The 15,791-nt window shown below is 38.5% G+C and overlaps 1 protein-coding gene across 2 annotated transcripts in view; it reads right to left on the reverse strand.

The window, feature by feature from the left end:
• Positions 1 to 124: 124 nt before the first annotated feature.
• Positions 125 to 15,791, reverse strand: part of homer3b (homer scaffold protein 3b) — a 49,095-nt gene continuing 33,428 nt past the window's right edge. For both annotated transcript variants that reach the window (XM_086088659.1, XM_086088660.1), the window contains 5 exons: positions 14,476 to 14,612; positions 9,877 to 10,033; positions 5,843 to 5,959; positions 4,147 to 4,227; positions 125 to 2,404 (listed from right to left, as the gene is read on the reverse strand). In XM_086088659.1, the coding sequence (XP_085944785.1) occupies positions 2,219 to 2,404; positions 4,147 to 4,227; positions 5,843 to 5,959; positions 9,877 to 10,033; positions 14,476 to 14,612 (678 nt within the window). In that variant the 3' untranslated portion in view covers positions 125 to 2,218. The remainder of the gene's footprint in view (positions 2,405 to 4,146; positions 4,228 to 5,842; positions 5,960 to 9,876; positions 10,034 to 14,475; positions 14,613 to 15,791) is intronic.

The raw sequence follows: 15,791 nt of genomic DNA on the forward strand, positions 1-15,791 counted from the left end.
AGCCTTTTTGCATTCGGTACAGATTGCACATTGTAACAAACGGTGACAGCACAAATCAGTGATAGAAAGTTTATATAGTTTGCTCACATGGGCAAAGGATAGGGATGCTAAATGAAGAACAGACTTGTGTTAAAGCATTGATTTTAATTCAAGACTTCTACAAATAAGCATTTCAATCTCACATACAAAGATCTTCAAATTCAGTCATGAGAAATCAGCATTGTGACCTTAGACCACATTCGCTTTTAATTTTTTTTTATATCTTAACAATACTTAAAAACAATTTAGTCGTAAATACAAAGATCAAATAAATTGAATAACAATGCAATGCAAAAATTATCCTGTCCTTGATGGAAGGTGGTTTGTGAATGACAGTTTAGGGAGTGACAATTCAGGTTCTGTGTTGTACTGTTTAACAACCGAAGTTTCAAAGAAGTCTGTAAAAAGCAAATAAATTACTATATCATTTCTTATTTCTGGTCTTGTATTGCCAGTTTTTCAGATGAGTAAAATATGAGGTGGAGTCAATCAAAGCAAATAAACCTAAATGTGATGACGGTAGGCCTACTTGTTGCATGTCAACAATCAGAACAATACTAATTGTGAATCTACAATACTTTTTTTTTGTAATGCTAAGGAATGTCACAAGTGTAATTGGTCCAAAAATAAATTATTTTTCACTTTTTAGGTAACTTGGACATAAGTCGAGTAGGATAAACTCATCTTATTTGAGATAGTACACCTCAATAGGCTCATGTGCTGTTGAGTATTTGACAAACTAGTGCTCAGGATAAAGAGCCAATTTATGGTGTTTTTGTTGTTTTTTTGGTGAAGAATGTAGACGTGTTGTATTCATGCCAAAAATAACTCAAGATACACAAACTAAACATTATTGCTAATTCAAGAAGGCTTGCAAGTGTCTGCTGAGGTCAGATAAAGCTGACTAGGCTGATAATGAAATCATAGTGGAACTTGTTAATGAGGCAGACAAGATGTTCCAAGTGAGTAATCTTATCTGACCACTTGACATAATCCAAGTCGAGTAATAAACTCATCCATTAAAAAGGTTAATGGATGATATGAGGTGAAATTCTCGATTTTGCGACGACCCTGTTTAAATCACATTTGAAGCAAGTGAAATACGTCATGAGCTTTGCCAATAGCCTGCACCTATTTGTACCCAGATGACATTAAATTGACAACATACAAAACTTTTCTTTGCGATGCATCAATTTCACAAAGTTGACAGGCAAGTCAGTAAAGTACCAATTTAGTCAACTACTGCAGTTGTGCTTATTGTTTAGTCAAGTTGTGTGCACACATAATTCCTACAGTTTCACATTACTTGGTACTGCAGAGATGATGCAGCGTTCTCGGCTGAAAGTCTTTTCTGCAAGTCTTGTGAGGAGCGTGGTAAATAGCGCTGCTAATGTTGAAATGAATCACTGCAATACTGACAAAACAAAATCAAACTTGGCACAAGCATTAAAGAAGTGCAACTGTGTTTGGACCTCAACATTGGCGCGAGACGACATCTCAAGTGAAGAGACGATGACGGCGAGTGGCGAGGGGGTAAAAGCTGCCAGCCTGGTGCTTCAATTTAGCAGCATTTCTCCGACTGCGAGCCATCGATCAACATGAATAATAAAAGAAGTGGAGAGGAGAGCAGTTGAAACAAAGTGAGGGAATACACAGCTAGAGCAGGGGTGCTCAAATGTGAGTCCAGACCAGACTGCTGATAGTGAACTGTGGCTGACTTGTACGGTAATCAGGCCTTTTTATCTCCATTTGTCCCTTTCCCTGACCTTGTGCCAACCGGGTGCATTTTCCACAGTCGAGGATGACACTGGAAGTAATTTGGAAATCATGACTAAATGATGCCTCGCATGCATAAATGTGCTTAAAAACAAATATTTCTGCTGCTACAAATGTCTGGTTTGCAAAATAAGTAAATCAAAATAAAACAAAACGTAATGGTTTTACTCTACTACTTAGTAGCTTGTTTGTCGCCACTCTAAATTTGCCTGCCATGTTCGTACTGTAATATAAAGCACAGATGCTTTATTGTGCGCATTGCACCTATGAGAGGTCTCTCAGGCATGCAATGATCTTATAAAGATCTACTGTAAACTGCTGCGTCAGCGAAATACAAATGAGATAAGAGTAGAGGAAATGTGCCTTGACTGTGGAGATGCACCCCGCCTGCCTGCAGTCAGGACTACTTATCAACAAGGTTTACTAGACTTTGTCTCAAGTCGTTCAGGTCGCAAATTTTCACATCCAGGGCCTCGAGGAAATGCCGGACCTCCACCTCTGCCTTCTTCTGTTCCTCCCTGCTGGAGGCCAGCGTCTTTTCAGTGCTCGCAATTTGACCCTCCAGCTCGGTGTTTCGTCTCTCAAGTTCCTGCAAACAAATGGATGACCATTAATTGAAAAGAGGCTCCCATGGATGGATGGATCCCATCCCAGCTGACTTTGGGCAACACACTGGACTGGTTGCTAATTGCATAGCACATACTGTACACTTCATACTCACACCTTTGGGCAATTTAGAGTCCCAGACCTGTGAGCCAGACATGGTAACCACTAGCGCACCATGCTGCCCAGCCAGAAATTCACCCATTATGTTAAAATTGAATAGAAATTATTTTTAAAATGTAAAAAACTCAATGAACTGACAGTGAAGCAGTGAACTTGTTAACTTTCTCCATGATCGAATGCCCATCCGTAATTGTAGATACAAAACATCTGTTCTCTTAAACTAAAGCCCACATACTCTGAACATTGCTTTTGTCAAAGTACTCCAGTTTCGACAAACAAGATGGCTCACGAGCGCTTTTTCTGTTTGACTTTCATTTATGGACAGCTGTGGTGTTGTGCTCTATAAATATAATTGAGCCAAGCAGAGTACATTTTTTGTATTTGTTTTGCATACCTGACTTGTACCAGTACCTTTTGCCTTTGGGCCTGACTATATAAAAATAGTCCCGTTTCTGCTTCAAAGTCAGTACATTAATTATTTCCCATCTTGCAATGGGCTGATGTAAACATTTTACTCAAATTGTTCCCGGCTATTTGCTCTCTTCATCTGTTTATAATGCAGATTTAAATTGGAAATTTAGGTCTTTATGAAACAACACTGTGTGCTGAATTATCAATCAACAGTTTATGAAATAGGCACAAAGACAGCAAAGGTTACGCATGAATATACATAAATCAAAACTGATAGAATACCTAATCAAGGCTAAGCAGTATGCATTGGCCGTATTTTCTGCATTGAGATGGGGAACATCGTTTTGCCCTTGATATCCAAAGCCTTCCAAGGGAACCAGACAAAAGGGCATCATTGAGCAGTAAAACTGCATTTTCTATTCGTTTGCTGTTTCATTAGTTTGTTGTTGATTATTTGTGGCACTATTTAAAGCAAATATGACTCCACTGATCCATTTCTTTTCTGTATCACTTGTCCTCACTAGGGTCATGGGTAACTGAAGTCTAACCCTGGAATGGGAACCATTTATACTCACACTTTTGGACAAATCTTCATTAAACCTATCATACAGGCGTAAAAAATCTCAGTCCCCTATGCATTGGTCTGTAGCTCCACGAGAGAAAAAAGTTCTGGAGCTGTACCTGCCTGAAGTGGCTGGAGACCTGATTCCCCAGATAAGCAGAAAAAGATTGATGGAAGGAAGGTATTTAGTTTAGCCTGGTACGTCTTCCTGCATATTGCAATTCACCTTTGTGCCAGCAGAGGCCGTCACTGTTCAGCAAAAGCGACACGCCAACAAAGTAGAACGCTGCATTTCTTAAGTCTTCTTGGTTAGGATACAGGTGTGACTATGGGCAAGGGTTACTTGATGAGTTCTATTTTTCAGCAAGGCTCTCTACCATGAATAGTGGTATTTACTGTTTTGTCCCACAGGATTGCTTTCTAATCAGATGCCAGACAAGGAGGAGATGGAGTGAGAATAGCACTGTTTGTTAATGGCAGGGTTTCAAACCTTCTCTACAACAAGTGTTATGTACGTCATTAAAAACTAAACAAAAAAACTAAACAAAAAAAAGCTTTTAGTCAAAACACTTGACACCCCACAAGCTGTTCCCTGTTAACTGGCAATAAGAAGTGAGAAACAAACAACTTACCTGGAGTGTCTGTATGGCCTCTTCTCTTTCCCTGGTAAGCTCCCCCACATCAGTTTTCTTGCTCTGTAGACTGTGTATCTCCTGTAAACGGTTATATCAGAATGTCACTTGGGAAGCACCATCATGGTTAATATTCAACGTGACTGCCTTTTGTGTTGTTGTTTTTTCTCTCATAAAACAGGTCATTTATCACACATCTTTAAAGTTAGGCCCAATGGGATTGTGCACCTTGTTTATCTGGTACGTACGACAGACAAAAGCAACAACTTCAAGGGAATATTTCGCTGTGATTTCATTGTGAATGTTTTTTGTTTCCTTCTTCCCTCAATTGAGGTGCTTTGCAACTTATTTGTATTGCTGTATATAACACACAGCTCAAATTCCAGTGAAGTCTGGTGTGAGCTTGCAAGATCATCAATCAACGATGTAGTGTAGTGTACACCAGCAAAATTCCAATTATCATGTCCATTAATTATAAAAAACTAGTTATTTAAAAAAAAAACACTTACTTTGTAACAATTTGCCCCAACATATATTTACAGTAATTATTTTTATTTGAACATTTAAGATTGAAACATTTTTTCATTAGTAGATTAACACCTTAGCTGTTCATAATGGGAACTCCTGCAAGCCTCTGGCCAATAGTTTTCAGACATGAATCGGGATTGGGTTCGAATTTCCCGCCCTCTGTTTGCGGATGTGACGTCATGTGCACATTTTGGATGTGAAGAAGGGAAAATGCAGTTTCATTTTTTGGCCACAGGTGGCAGTAGCAATTCGAAATTAAATTTTCTGCATTCAGTAGCTTTAAAGACGCAGTACAATAAGCGACCACAAGATGTCGCTATAGCACAGAATGCAGCCGAAATGCATGCATTTAGAAACACACACACTACGGTGGCTCAGAGAGACCACACTTCGCAAGCCTACCACCTCGGCAAGCGACGGTAGCTTAACGTAACGCCGAAAGACCGAGCGAGCCGGATTTAGTCGGAGCAGCTAACAAGAGCGGCTAGCGGGAGAAGCTAGTTAAAAAAACAAAAAAAATAACGCTAGTTAAAGCTGAGAGAGCAAAGCAGAAGGTGTCAAGCCACAGGAGCCCGAATTACGGGACTCAGTGACGACCACCTGCAGGCACCAGCTGCGGAAGGTAAGCGGTGGTCTACCCATTGAGTCTGACATTCGACGTAAGCACCACCAGGGCTAACTAGTACGTTCATGAAGTTGTCTTTTGGGCATCCGTAGCAGGAAGATGGCGGCGAAACATGGCAGCTCTCTAGTAAGGTGAGACTACAGCCATGTAAATTAATTAGTGATTACTAGACCTATGATTATAAAAAATTATGTATATGTGATACTTTTTTTTTTTTTTTTAAATAGTCGTTTTTTTTTAATGAATGAATTATTACTTCACCACTAAATGGTGCATGATATTGCAGGAAACAGAGGTGGTCCTAGAATAGCTATTTACTGATTTATCCAAAACAAATAGATACAATTGAAAATGCAAGCTCGTTTCAGATTAGAATAGAACAGACAAAAATAGATGAGATATTCGCACCAGGTTGTTGCTCTTCTCATTAATCTGATAATGTCTGTCACATCATCAAAGCAAGGTCTTTTAACTCCAGAATTAAGATAACAAACAGATGTAGACGCTCGTGCTACAACCTGGGAGGTTTGTCTTATATTTTACCTGGTCTTTGGCACTAAGCAGGGCTTCCAGCTCCTCCAGTGAGCGGCTGAGCTCCTCATCAGTGTGAGCAGCAGCAGCAGCAGCAGGATGGCCAAGCTGCGTCTCCAACTCTGCCACCTTCAACACAATGCGCTGATAATTAATAGAGTAACACATTTCATCGCTGGGATATTGCACATAACAACAAGGGTACATGCTCGGATACTATGCTGGTGTATTATTTATCCATTACTTGCTCTTTCCACAAGTCGACCTAAGGTTTAAAAGTAGTTTCAATTTTGCAGCATTTTTCATGAACCTAACTCTCTTCAGTAAAAGTGAAAGTCACCTAATTACTGTAGGTGGGCTAGATAATTTTTCTTCTCTAAACATGGCTTACTTTAACCTTTCGAGCTGTTGTGATCTCAAAACAAAACAGTACAGACTCGAATAACACCAGATATGGTGTTTTCTTTTATTAAAATATGTTGCCTTTCATAAATTTGAGCACAAACGAGGAGGTGATGGTTAAAAGAACATCATCCATCAAGTGATCTCGTTATGGTGATTATTGGTGAGGTGAGGGGCTTTGAGAAGGTTAAGTAGACCTAATGATTGGCTGCTCATCTCCTGTGCAAACATGAATGGGAGCACTCTTGTTGTCGAGGTATACTCTATTATTTCTACTCTATATGCCCCTTGTTGTCTGACTGGCAGTAGTCACAGCAATGAAACATCAAATGTGACATTGAGAACACTTATGTAAGCTGCTTTTCTTTCCTTTTCTGACTCACTTTGAATTTTTAAATATACATTTGGAAAAGAAAAAAAAAAACAAGCAAGCTATGATGTTATTAAACAACTAAGTCAACTTCATGGTTCACTGTGTTTGCAGTTTTCCATCCTCTAGTCTATAAAGCTTTAACAGTAATTGGAGCATTCAATTCCCATCTGAATAAGCTTATTAATAATAATTAAAAAAAAAAACCTATGTAACTCTAATAAAAAAAACAACAACAGTATACAGTACTCGTTTACTTATTGTTTATGCACCTACAGTAATGATCTTTAAACAATCATTAAACAAGCTCTCCAGTGTAAGCAAATATAGCTGCTTCTATAACCTTCAAGGCTTTCTTTGTACTGTACTGCTCTTATGATCCTTTTTTCTGTATGTTGTATATAAATACATTTAAATATGACAAGGAAAGATAAATAGTGCAAACTTGACTATGTTTGTCATCAAACTTAATCTTACACAATACAACGTACACCATTTAATCAATTAGTGGATTATGGCAAAATCAGTATAGAATTTCAAATCTTGTTTTAATTAAAAAGATTGTATTACAAAACAAGATATGGATAATGCCGTTTGTTTATTTACCTTCTAAATAAAATTGAGCTGTTCGAAGCTTGGCACTGCGGGTTGTAAAATGAATGTGCAAAAGTATACTCAATTGTGCAAAGCTGCCCTACCATCTTGCATAGAGGAAGCAATTCCAAATCTGTGCATGACTCATTTTGATTATTGCAAAGTGGTGATGCATAAATTGCACCCACCAATGTTATTGCTCGCTTCCGTGCTTAATGAATGAATACAAAGGTGCATGAAATGATAACACGTGCATTAAACAGGTTCCTGGCCCATTTGGACAAATCCCCGTTTTTCATTTTCATGGAAATGCTCCATATCCTGGTGGAGCCTCAGAAAAGCCATGCAGACCCACTTGTGTTTTCTGTACTTGACAGCGATTTTCTCCCTAAAGCGCAATCTCTCTCTGAACTCCACATGAGTCAACAGTATATAAGGGAACACTGATCTCTATCAAACTGACTGTCAACAAGGATAGTCAGATGGCATTTCATTAGGTACACCGTACATCTTTTGTATTTTGTGTCAATAGAAGCTATAACAACAAAAAACATTGTTAGATTAATTGGTCCTAGACCGTGTCAGTCAAAATCTGGCAACTGTTAACCTTTCAATGGGAGATAATTTTTTAATACAGCACTTATATTGGATCTCATTAGATTGTGCAGCAATCCATCACATACCAATCTCATATGACAAATTTTAATGTATGTGCATACAGTAAATAATAAATAAATAAATAAAAAAAGATTCCTCCACAAAACAATGACAAATATGTGACAAGGGATTTTAAAGGATCCCTGGAGCCTTAAGGTAATTTATCATGTTCCTCTAAATGGGGCAGGAAGGGAAGGGAAGCTGAACAGTATAGGGTGTCTACCCTCCCCCTTGCCAAACCCTGGAGGCCTGCTCTAATTCCAGCCACCTGGTTGACTTTGCAGCAGAGTGTGTGTCGATGTGCGTGTCTATGTGAGGTATAACCTTCAACCTGACTCCCACTGATGGAAGAACCCAAAGTGACGATAGTTTTTGCCAAAGGACAGTTGTTGCATAACTCTATTTAGTCACCTTGTTTTGATTGACCAAGGCCAAATTGTTCTTAACTTAAAATTGAAATGCTGGCCCTGCAATTATCACCGAAGCCTGTCAACAAAAATATCCTAAACAGCGAGGGGCAAGATAAAAACCCCAACTGGAGGAGATAAGAGACTACGTTTACATGCAGTCAATAACAAATTTCTAAACTTGCACAAGACCATGTAAACACCCGCAAAAAGGCAAAATATTAATTAAAAGTTTAATATCCATTGGAAGTCTGAGGGTCTGGTTACTTCAGTCTCCCTATAGCTGCTAAACAACAACAAAATACCTGTCTGAATTTTTTATGTTTTAGAGAATGAATGAGAGATTTACGTTTCATTCAAAACTTTGATAAGGTCACATGATCCACAAGTTCAATTTCAAGAATAACATTTGATCAACACATACCACTGGGAAGATGAACTGATGGAATCAATCGACAACTTGATAATTACTCAACTTGATATTCGATAAATCAACATCTTGATAATCTGTGTCCTAATGTATTCTGGGGATGGGAATTAATAAGCTTCAGCTTCATCCTGTCAGCCCTTTTTCTGTTCGGGTGTAACTATACATGTTGTAAACTATGTTGAAAATTGTCACAATGATTGTCCGAAAGGAAAAATAAACAATGACGTAGTATCAGTCAAAACGTGCGACGTATATCCGGTTTTGTAGTCGCTCATTCGCAAAATCTGTTTCCATCGCCAAAATACGCATTTTCCTTTTTTCAATACGCTTCAAAAACCACCCCCTCCAAGCGTAAAAACATTTTTTGCGAATTTTGGGCCTTTTTTTGAATTTCTGCCGTTTCCATTCAGTTTCTTTTTCGCCATTCTTGAAAATTCGAATAAAAATAGGTGGATGGAAACCCACCTATTGATACAGTAATTTTACAATAATTTATACAATTGAGTTAAAACTAAAAAGATGTACTGTGCTGTAAAAAATGAGTGTGAGATTGATTTGTGTTGAGGTCATTTTCCTGCCAGTAAATGGCATAATTGCATTTGTAAGACGATGACAGCTCAGTGTATTTTTCTTTTCGTTTTAAGAGATTTTTAATCTTTAACATAAAGTAACTTGTGAAATTCTGCACATTTCCAAAATTGACCCCAGTCTCCACAAATATATGCATTATTATTAAATTTATTACTGCTAAATTTTGACGTGGACGTGTCTGCTGTGTTGCGACTGGAATTCCTCCAGTACAAGCTTTCCAAGTAAGGAGTGGCCATTAATCGCGCTTTAAAAAAATTTGTGGCGTTAAAGGAACTTTAAATTAACGCACTAATCTTGACACTCCTACTTGCGATCATTAAATATTTGCAGAAGGACATCACCACACCACTAGAGCACTGTTTCTCAGTCCCTAGAGTACCCCTATCCAGCCGGTTTTCCATGTCTCTTTCAGCCAACACACCTGAGGATCATTATCAGGCTTGCTGAATAGCTGATCGTTTGAAACACCTGTGTTGGACATAGAAAACAGGCTGGATGGGGTACTCGAGGACCGCGGTTGAGAGCCACTGCACATTCAGGTCCTAGCCACCTTCATATCAGGCGAGGGTCTAATAAAGCTATGTAATTTGCCCACCTGCTCTCTAAGGCGATCAGTCTCCTCCTGGTACTCGGCCAACTGCTGCTTCCACTGCTCCACGCTGCCGTTGGCTTCCTGCAGCGCTGCCACCAGCTTGGCATTACTGTCCTGTAAGGTGAAGAGCTCTGCCTCTAGGTTGATTTCACACATGGACCTAAGGGCAGAAAAAGTGTGTTTCTGTTGGGAGCAGTCACATACACACACATTTAAGTGTACACCCAGCAGCTGACATCAAATTCATTAATTCTGTTATTTCAAGACACAACACTGTCATCCTGTTCGTAAAGTGAATAATTGTACTCACCTTATAGGTCTAGGGAGATATCGTGTAATTTGGTTACTAAACTACTTTGATTTCTGCCTAAATTGGAGCACAGTGTGTTATTGGGGAAAAAAGCTGGCTGTATAAACCTGAAACCCAAAGTAAAATGCATACCGAGCTGCTGTGTAACCACAAGCTCATACTATTGACATATGAGATGAATAGGGGAAATGGTGCATAAAAGGTATGGTGATAAGAATTTACTGTCCTAACAAATTATCATTAGATATCTTGCATGATATATTACAAAAATAAAATTTCTTTTTTTAACAAGCTGTCTGCTGTAACCTCATTTTCCCCTTTGGGAATCAATAAAGGATTATCTTATCTTGAATACGAAATGAAGCAACCAGACAAATTTGAGTTTATGTCTTGTGCTAAGCACATTCAGTATTTGCAAAGCACCGTTTTATCCTACTATATATCATTTGTTCTGCTTTGAAACTGAAGGGCAAACAGAGTGCATTTAAAGTGCTATGACTAAAAAGCCTTTGAAAATGTGCACACAATGCTGCTCACAAGGCTTATCTTTTATCTGATATAACAATGACACATGAAAATAAGTGTCAATGTTCATCTCAATCTAATCTAGGCACATTATCATGTAAAATGTCAATATAAATGTAAAAATACTCAGGTAAAAGTTAAAGTACCAATATGAAGTAATTTTAGTCTTAAAAACTTCACTGGCATGCAATTGAGAGAATAATTCCTCAGTCATTGTCATACTGACCCTAGTATATCATTGGTGGACCAACCTAGACAGTAGACACACTTGTTATTGCTAACAAGCCTCCATTAAAAGGGGAAACATTTCTTGACAATAATATGTTAAATGTGTGGAATATGAGTTAGGAAGCAAAATCCAGCCGTTTTTATTCATCTCAGGGGGCGGCCATTTCGCCACTCGCTGTCGACTGAAAATGACATCACAGTTTCTCAGAGACCTGAGCAACTGTGATTTTCACTCAACAGCAAGTGGCAAAATGGCCGCCTTCTGATATTGATAAAAACTGCTGGATTTTGCTTCTTAACTCATATTCCAGTAACGCAATATTAACCAAAATACTGTATTTAGACTAATGGGGCTGCATAGAACATATTGTCAAGAAATGTTGAGGGGGTGACTTCCCCTTGGGACAGAGTGTAGGATTTCTTGATTTTTTCCGTTTATTCATTTAAAAAAAACAACAACACACTATTATTTTCAATAATATGCAAAAAAAAAAAAAAAATTCTATCACACACAACGTACAATTTTTTATATATAATCATACGTCTAGTAAATCGCTAATTATATTATATAAGTTGGAAGCCGAAGGAGAAGAACTTGGTGGTAGGTTTGCAAAGTATGGTATCTCTCTGAGGCCGGTGTGTGCATGCTTCAAAATGCACGTGCTTCAAACTTAGGTCATCGAATTCTATTAGTTCACCACTACATGGCTCCAAAATCTAAAAAAAGCTGTGTGCTGTACAATAAGCACTAAAATTATTTTTGTTTGAATCCAGTTAGAGGTGTGACTGACCAACGACCATGTCTTTTGTTATTTCTTTTACATTTAATTACCACTATACATTTGTATTGCCTAACTTGAATTTAGTGTAAAATTACACTTCCAATCTGTAGGGAGAACCACAGAAAGTGTTCCCTATCCATCTATCGATAGCCTTAATTGTATACTTTTATAGAAAGAAAAAAAAGAAGTCATGAGCTGAATTAGATCATGGAGGGAAGTCACTATTGAAATGAAATGGTGGCAAAGGTCAGGATTTAGTGAGAGTATCAAATAAATCAGAGAGCTTTGAAATGCATTAAGTCACATCTTTCCACAGCTTAGCAACCGTATAGCTACTCACCATAGCAACAGAGGAAAAGACCCTGCACAGGCTTATAGGAATCATCATCAAATAAAAGCATCTGGGTAACAATGGCTCAGGAAGTGTTTTTTTCTTCTTCTTGATATCATACAGACCACTGAGAGGGCCAAGGCACACAGAACAAACAAACACACGGGTTCAAACATCATTCAAGAAAATTGGAGCTCCTCACTAAAGCCACCATTCAAACATGTGATGCGTTTTCCAAAACACAAGGACACAATCTCCTCTTTTCTGAGTGGAGCACTCATTCAGTGTTTGCTCCACTTAAAAATGTGTTCTCATCCTCGTTACATCATTCAGCTGTGTGTGTTTTTTTTCTGTGTATGACAATGCATGTGCAAGGAAAGGCTGGAAAGCTTTTTGTATCATCATCTGTTCAAGAGGAAACATTTTTACTGCTAAGAAGTGAGCACGCACACGCGCACGCACGCACACACGACCTTATAAATGTTCCACTGTAAAATCAGTGACAATCAGAATTCTGAGTTTGGATGTGTGTGTAAAGGGCAACTTATCTAACAAGTGCATAAACAATTCTGACTGTGGAAATAATCTACTGTGTGGAGCATGCATTAATCTACCTATTATCGGGTAATGGACACTTGAGGCTCATTTTCACTTTCTGCTCACCTTTCAGTCACGATGAGCCCCTTTAAATGGCACTCATTTAGGAATCAGATCCTTAGTACCATATTGGCTTTCAGCTCATCTCTGGATGGATAAGCTCAAGTGTTTTTAGGAGACATTTCACCACATGGCCACTGTTACGTTTATGAAAATGTGTTGAAGTTATTTAATTCGGTTGAAAGGTGAGCAGTAGTGCAGTATTAAATGGTCTATCATTAATTACGGCCTATTTGGGGACCTTATTTAGCGCTACACGGGTGAGGCAAAAATATTTAAAAGAAGTCTGTATGACTGCAGTTTTACACCACTAGAAATTACAAACACATATTTGAATAACTCGATATCTCTCTGGCATTGTCAATAAAAAGTACAAACACAATTCCAAAAAAGTTGTGACACTTTACAAATTGTGAATAAAAACTGAATGTAATTATGTAGAAGTGCCAAATTTTAATATTTTATTCAGAATAGAACAGGGAGAACATGTCAAAAGTTTAAACTGAGAAAATGCTTAATTTTAAGGGAAAACTATGTTGATTTTAAATTCCATGGTGTCAACAAATTTCCAAAAAGTTGGGACAAGGCCATTTTCATCACTGTGAGGCATCCTCTCTTCTTCTTACAACATTCTGCAAACGTCTGGGGATCGAGGAGACAAGTTTCTCAAGTTTAGAAATAGGAATGCTGTCCCATTCTTGTCTAACACGCGTCTCTCTAACTGTTCAATTGTCTTGGGCTTTCTTTGTTGCACCTTGCCCTTTATGATGCGCCAACTGTGCTCTATAAGTGAAAGAAGTGGACTGCAGGCTGGCCATTTCAATACCCGGATCCTTTTCCTACGCAATGCAAGATCTTCTCTGAAAGTGAAGATGCCTGGATGGGAGCATATGTTGTTCTCCAATCTGAATTTACCTTTGTGCATTGACGATACCTTTCCAGATGTGGAAGCTGCCCATGCCACACGCACTCATGCAACCCTATACCATCACAGATGCAGGCTTATAAACTGAGTGCTGATAACAACTTGGGTTGTCCTTGTCCTCTTTAGTCAGTATGATATAGCGCCCCAGTTTTCCACAAACAACTTCCAATCGTGATTCGTCTGACCACAAAACAGGTTTCCACTTTGCCACACTCCATTTTAAATGACCCCTGACCCAGAGAAACGCCTGCGCTTCTTGGTCTGCTTTAGAAATGGCTTCTTCTTTGTACTGTCGAGTTTCTTCTGGCAACGGCGGCTGGCACGGTGGATTGTGTTCACCCACAATGTTTTCTGGAAGTATTGCTGAGGCATTTTCTGTGATTTCTCTTACAGTAAGCATTTCTGTTTGCGCGGTGCACTGCCGTTTAAGGGCCCGAAGATCATGGGCTTCCAGTATGATTTTTTTTAGAAGTGCAATTGACTTTTCCAGCCTCTTATTGCTACCTGTCCCAACTTTTTGGAGATTTTACCAGGAAATTTACAATCAACATATTTTTCCCTTAAATTGATACATTTTCTCAGTTTAAACTTTTGACCTGTCATCTATGTTCTATTCTGAACAAAATATTGAAATTTGGCACTTCCACATATTGCATTCAGTTTTTATTCACAATTTGTATAGTGTTCCACCATTTTCGGGATATTTGGGTTTGTATTATCTTTTGGCTAAATCTTGGCTATAGCGCTTGTGTTGGAGATGATCTGAATTTGTGAATTCATTTTTATCAACATTGGGATGCTGAAGAAAATCTCGTCAAAGAGAAGATAATGTAGGTGTTATTACCCTTCAGATAACATCTTTTTGACTCTCTCCTTCTCCACTGTAAGCTCCACTTCTGCACTTTTACTGCGAAACAGCTTTTCCTCCCCTGGCCCGTTCACTGTCAGCAGTGGTGGAGAATGACGCTCGTCCGACAGCTCCTAGACCAACAAGAACCCATAGAAATAAACAAAGTGTTTCACCAAAATAATTATTTTGTTGATGGGTTTTTTTCAGGACAGCACAGTGGATAACAAATCTGCCTCACTGTCCCAAAAATCTGGATTTTAATCTTGTCTCCAGTCTTCCTGTGTGGAGTTTGCATGTTCCTGCATGTTTACATGGAGTGTTGACCGAACTTTTTTTTTTAATCAAAAACTATAAAAATGGGACCCATTGCCGCCCTGCTTGACACTCCGCATTAAGGGTTGGAATTGGGGGGTTAGATCGCCAAATGATTCCCGTGCGCGGCCACTGCTGCTGCTCACCGCTCCCTCAGGGGATAGGTCAAATGCGGAGAACAAATTTCGCCCCATTTAGGTGGGTGTGACAATCAGTGGTACTTTAACTTTAAAATACATTTCTCAAAAGGGAGTGCTTGAAATAACTTTTTCCTGATCGAAAATAGGGCTGTCGCAAATGATTATTTCACAAATTACTTTTGTGATTAGTCGACTAATTGGATCATATGTAAATTGCAGTTTATCACATCAGCAAGCAGCTGCTCTAATAACAAACAAAATAGATAAAGATAATAAATAGTACTTCCAACTTTTAAAAAACTTTGCAGCTTGTACTAGCATTCCTGACATGATGTTTACAGCATACATAAATATTGCATATTAAAATTAAGCGGATAATCTGGCCTTCAAAATGTTTGCTGTATGTTTAGTGCACTTTAAAATAGAACCAAAAACTGTGCACCACCATGTACAATCACAACAAGGAAGCTATAACTGAACATAACATTTCACAGGTAAAAATATTTCTGGACGCTTCCCCCCCTCCCAAATGTTCGGTATTTGCATATGCTTTGAAGGTAACAAAAAAAGTAAACCTCATGAAATTCGGTTAAAAGGGATGTCAACCCAAACATTTTCTTTACAATAATATGTTGTATGGGCCCCCAATACACTAAACACGGCAATCTGATGCATATTAAGTTTGTGGAATACGAGTTAAGCAGCAAAATCCACTCGTTTTATCCATCTCAGTGGGCGGCCATTTTGTCCTGTAGTGCCACATGAGATGAACGTGAATGGATTTTGCTGCTTAACTCATATTCCACAAACACATTATTAAACAGAATACAGCGTTTAGACTAGTAGGGCTTGACAGAA

The sequence above is a fragment of the Leptonotus elevatus genome, chromosome 11 (assembly GCF_054856555.1).
Source record: "Leptonotus elevatus isolate MCC_2025b chromosome 11, RoL_Lele_1.0, whole genome shotgun sequence".
NCBI classification, from domain to species: Eukaryota; Metazoa; Chordata; class Actinopteri; order Syngnathiformes; family Syngnathidae; genus Leptonotus; species Leptonotus elevatus.